The sequence below is a fragment of the Maylandia zebra genome, linkage group LG11, assembly GCF_041146795.1.
Source record: "Maylandia zebra isolate NMK-2024a linkage group LG11, Mzebra_GT3a, whole genome shotgun sequence".
NCBI lineage: Eukaryota > Metazoa > Chordata > Actinopteri > Cichliformes > Cichlidae > Maylandia > Maylandia zebra.
This window is the reverse complement of record NC_135177.1, coordinates 33,875,560-33,880,281: the sequence shown is the minus strand read 5'-3', so window position 1 is coordinate 33,880,281 and position 4,722 is coordinate 33,875,560. Positions and strand designations below refer to the sequence as shown.

At 42.9% G+C, this 4,722-nt stretch overlaps 1 protein-coding gene across 1 annotated transcript in view; it reads right to left on the bottom strand.

Annotated features, from left to right (window-relative positions):
• Positions 1 to 690: 690 nt before the first annotated feature.
• znf385d (zinc finger protein 385D) overlaps positions 691 to 4,722 on the bottom strand; it is a 107,626-nt gene continuing 103,594 nt past the window's right edge. Inside the window, exon 8 of the mRNA XM_004568524.4 lies at positions 691 to 1,802. Coding sequence (XP_004568581.1) covers positions 1,551 to 1,802 — 252 coding nt within the window. The 3' untranslated portion in view covers positions 691 to 1,550. The remainder of the gene's footprint in view (positions 1,803 to 4,722) is intronic.

Below are 4,722 nucleotides of genomic sequence, written 5' to 3'. Positions count from 1 at the left end.
GCAAGATGGAACCAACTTAGCATCGCTGTTGAGTTTGACAACATGAAATAGTTGCATTTCCTACTTTGTTCCTTGAAAACTGTTCGCTGTTTTTCAGGTTTCTCCAACACCATCATAAATAACCTCTTTATGTCCCTGTAAATTTTAATATGTGCACTATACGGCAGTGGCTGTTCTGCCAGAGCCAGAATGACATTTTCCCCATTTTGTCACCTTGAAGTTTAGCATGATCTCCAACTCGAATATCCAATATTCTTGATCTTCAACGTGGGTGGGCGTGTTCTCGACACAGCAAGTCTCTTTCAGGACCACGCCCGCTGGCTCTAGCACCACCCATCTCACCCGCCTGCTTTTTATTAAAAATGAATTAAATGCTCGTGACACTTTCCATGTGAGAATCCCATTATGCTCGTATGCGTGTGGAAGGCCTGGAAGGTCTCAGAACAGAGCCATAGCAGCACATATAAATTATTGCACATGGAAATAATCTTCTTTTCACTTTAGTGGTGTTCTTTAGAAATGTTTGAAAACTGGATGAATATTATTGAAATTACACAGCTGTACACTGGTTGATCAAATATTGTTAAGAATTATTCAGAACTTGCTGATGTAACTCAATGTTGTAAGCTCATATGAATACTATGACTGTAACTGTGATTTTATCCAATGAATTGGTCATGGCCACCAGCATTAACAAATTAGGGCTCTTTTATTTTAAACTGTTCACCTTTTACACATTGACAGTTAACACAGACAAGCCTTTGTGGTCCCTCTGGCCCGAGACATGGTCAGTGACAATGTGTGCTGAATATCGACTGGGATGGCTTATGGTGGATGGAAAGCTTTCTCTCTCTCTCTCTCTCTCTCTCTCACACACACACACGTGCGTGCGCGCGCGCGCACACACACACACACACACACTTATGCAAGAACGGATACAAAAAACACAGTACAACATATACTAACCATCTAACATAGTCTAACCATCTAATGTAGACATCAACGGAGGAGGGGCTTAAAGTGCATACAGGAACAGAGGAGGGCTTTGCTCACTCCTACAATTTGTAACAACCTTTTAAATTATGAGTGACAGTAATCCTCCACCAAAGCAGTGATCTAAGTGCCACGCTGCATCTTTACAGAAAGCATATCCCCACCATATTTTAGCTCAAACGGCGCCTCGCTTCATGAAATAATGACACTGCATAGTTCACGGGGTTAGTCTTATATATTATTGCGGTACAATGTAGGTTCAAGTCCGGGGTCTAGGCATGAGCCATGGGCAGCAGGATGGCACAGAAAGCATGTAAAGTCCAGTGAGATTAGAGAAATAAATCCAGCATGAGAAAGCACCCGATGCTCTGAATGGAGGTTAATCCACATGAGGAGAGGTGAGAAACAGTACAGGTCCGATAATGACACGATGATGTTCAGTATTCTGGATGCATAGAAGGAGTACGTTTGCCGAAAGCACTCCTGGTCTGGTCTGGGTGACCCGTATGGTCAGCTCCTTGAGCAGAGGCAGAGTAGCTCCAGCTGGGTCGAACGGGTCAATAAGGGGCAAATAGGACTTGTGGATGGGAGGTCCTGACAGGCCCGGGGGCTGGGCGGAGCAGTGCAGCAGGCAGGGTTTGTGTCTGAAAGAGCGCAGGGGTCGGGGTGTGATTAGTGGCGCTGTTTGTGCGGTGCGTGAAAGAGTTGCCGATGGCTGCGGCAGCTGCTGCCACTGCCGCCAGGTGAGCGGGTATGATCTGTGTGGTCAGAGGGTGACACTGGCGCTCCTTCCCCAAAATCAATTTTATCTGGTGGAGACAGGGGAAAAAACAGTTAATACAGCCTTATATGTGCACAGGATAGAGAGAGCAAGGGAACGGTACAATCAAGACATCTCTGCAAAGCTGTCACACAAAGTAAACGTATACTCTAAACCAGGCAGGATACAATTCCTAGTATGTTACGTTTTCACAGCGATACAAGAATGTAATATTCTTTCATTTTAAAAAAACAAGATGGCTTTTGGTTATTGAATGTGATCTAAAGTTAGAGCAAATAGTTTCCAGGACAGGAGCATAAATCTAAATTAAACTGCTAAAATCAAGACAAGTTTTGCTGTTTGTAAATTAGACAAACTACCAATCCTGCTCGGTCTGCTTGGACCCACATTTTACAACGTTCAAACATTTTATTCAACTGCTGGATAATTAAAATAGGTCCTGCATACCACATCAGAAACTCTTTGTATTTGCTCACTGAACATATTAAATTTACTTTTTCCTGCTTAAGTTTCTGTTTTTGTTTACAGGTTGGTTGTGAGACCAGAGGCCTTTATTATGAAACAGGATTTTATCTTCTCCAGGTAACTTCAGGGTTAACGTGAGATTTCCTGTAATAGAAGGGGGTTCCAGCCCCAAGTCACATTCCAGATTAGTGATCAATAGATATGAAATCATGACCTATTGACTATCAGTTCTCCAGAAAATAGCATCAATTCTCAGAGCTCTGCATGGATAGTGGACGTTTTTTTTCCCAGATGAAAAAAAGTAAAAATTTATTCCTTGATATTTTTTCCTCTGTTGGCTGGGAACTATTTTTTGTTGGATAAGCATGAACGTGATCCTAAAGCTGGACATCTATTTGCACCTCCTGAATTTGCACATTGACTAAAGTCTAATTATATGGTAAATGGTAAATGACCTGTATTTATATAGCGCTTTACTAGTCCCTAAGGACCCCAAAGCGCTTTACATATCCAGTCATCCACCCATTCACACACACATTCACACACTGGTGATGGCAGCTACATTGTAGCCACAGCCACCCTGGGGCGCACTGACAGAGGCGAGGCTGCCGGACACTGGCGCCACCGGGCCCTCTGACCACCACCAGTAGGCAACGGGTGAAGTGTCTTGCCCAAGGACACAACGACCGAGACTGTCCGAGCCGGGGCTCGAACTGGCAACCTTCCGATTACAAGGCGAACTCCCAACTCTTGAGCCACGATCGCCCCCTATATAATGAAATATTCAATATTAATTCATCAGATTCTCCCAAAGTTTAATGATAGAGTTGTGATATTGATAACTTCCACATTCTGCATTTATGCTGGATTTCTTTTGTGGCTTAGAATGGGGTAAACGTTATTAAGCTAATAGAGCTCTTCCAGTATCACTGACCAAACTGTTTAAAGGTCTCACACATTCATACAGCAATAGGCTAAATAAACTAAATGTGCAGTGCTTTTCCTCTCACACGCTCACACCGCTGTTCTCTCTACAGCCGCTGTGCTACTTCCAGTCTGTATCCTGTGTTTAAGCTCCTTATATTTTTCTAATATTCCAGTTTTATCTTCCTTTGTAAAATCCGCTGCTCTGCTGCCAGGAGGCAGAGCTGAAGTAGCTGGAGTTGAAGATGCTAAGATTCTAGTTTGAACGACAAGGAGAGACAGGATTTTCAGAAATGAGAGTATCAGAGGGGCAGCTCAGGTCGAGCGGTTTGGATTTAAAGTTAGAGAGGCAAAGCTGAGATGGTCTGAGCAGATACTGAGCAGGGAGAGCAAGTATGTTGGGCAAAGGACATTAATTATGGAGCAAGGAAGGGTCATGGAGCTACAGCGATGGAGAACAAGCAGAGTGGGTGAGACAGAGGCAGATGATGTGCTGTGGTGTCTGCAACATACTCAAACTCTAAACTGGGATAAACTTAACTGTAGTAAATAAAATGCATATAAGCAGAAAACTGACAGGCTGTGAGATGAGGCAAGAGACTTCAATGGGGCATCAAACAGGTGTCAGAAATCAGCTGCTAATTGAAACAGTTTTGGCATTTGCCACAGCTGAGATGAGAGTGTGTCCAATATTGTTGAGCCGTGTTATCATCAACTCAACCTATTCAACTTACTAACCAGTTCTGCAGACCTAATAATGAGAATAATTCAGTGGCAGTGTTTCGTATAATCGAGATTATGTCCAAAAATGAGATAACTGCTTTAATAATATACTCTCACAGTTTTAACAGAGAAGGAAAATGACTAAAAAATGGAATTAAAGACAGAATATAAAACTCATGATGTGACAGGGACACAAACAGTATCTGACCTCTAAGAAAAGCCTAAAAAAAGGGTTTAAAGGTCACCAAAGTTATCTGGCTTAATCTTCTGTATCAGTATTCTCATGGCACCAGTATGGCAGCACTTGTCATGGATTATCAATCACTGATTCAGGCACCGAAGCCCTGTGGGATGCATTCTTTACTCTGTGCTCATCAGAGAAGCTCCTCTCCGTTAACTCAGTCAATGATGGGTTTCAGAAAAAGTCATTTCCCCCACACTGGTAACCCCCATGCTTCGTCTCAGCAAACAGTGGGTGTGATGAATGCGCTTTTCTGGTGCCTCCTTTGTAAGATGAAAAGTTCGGCTGTCCTTTATCTTCCCCACTTTGATTCCATAGGGCTCATTATTGCATGCTGCTAATCATGTGTCATATGACACTCAAAAATCCTTTAGCAGTTGTCTCAACTCGCTGGGAGTGCGAGAGAGATCGAGTTTTCTACAAAATGCCAGAAAGTTAAACAATGACCTCAAGAAAGTACTTGAAAGTTTTCTTTTCAGTGCATTTCTCTTACTCTGCGGTTTGTCAGCTTGCCTGACTCTAATATGAACTGCTGTGATGCTGAAGACCACAGTCTGGGGCACTCCAAATAAGTTAAAACTGACATTTACAATCA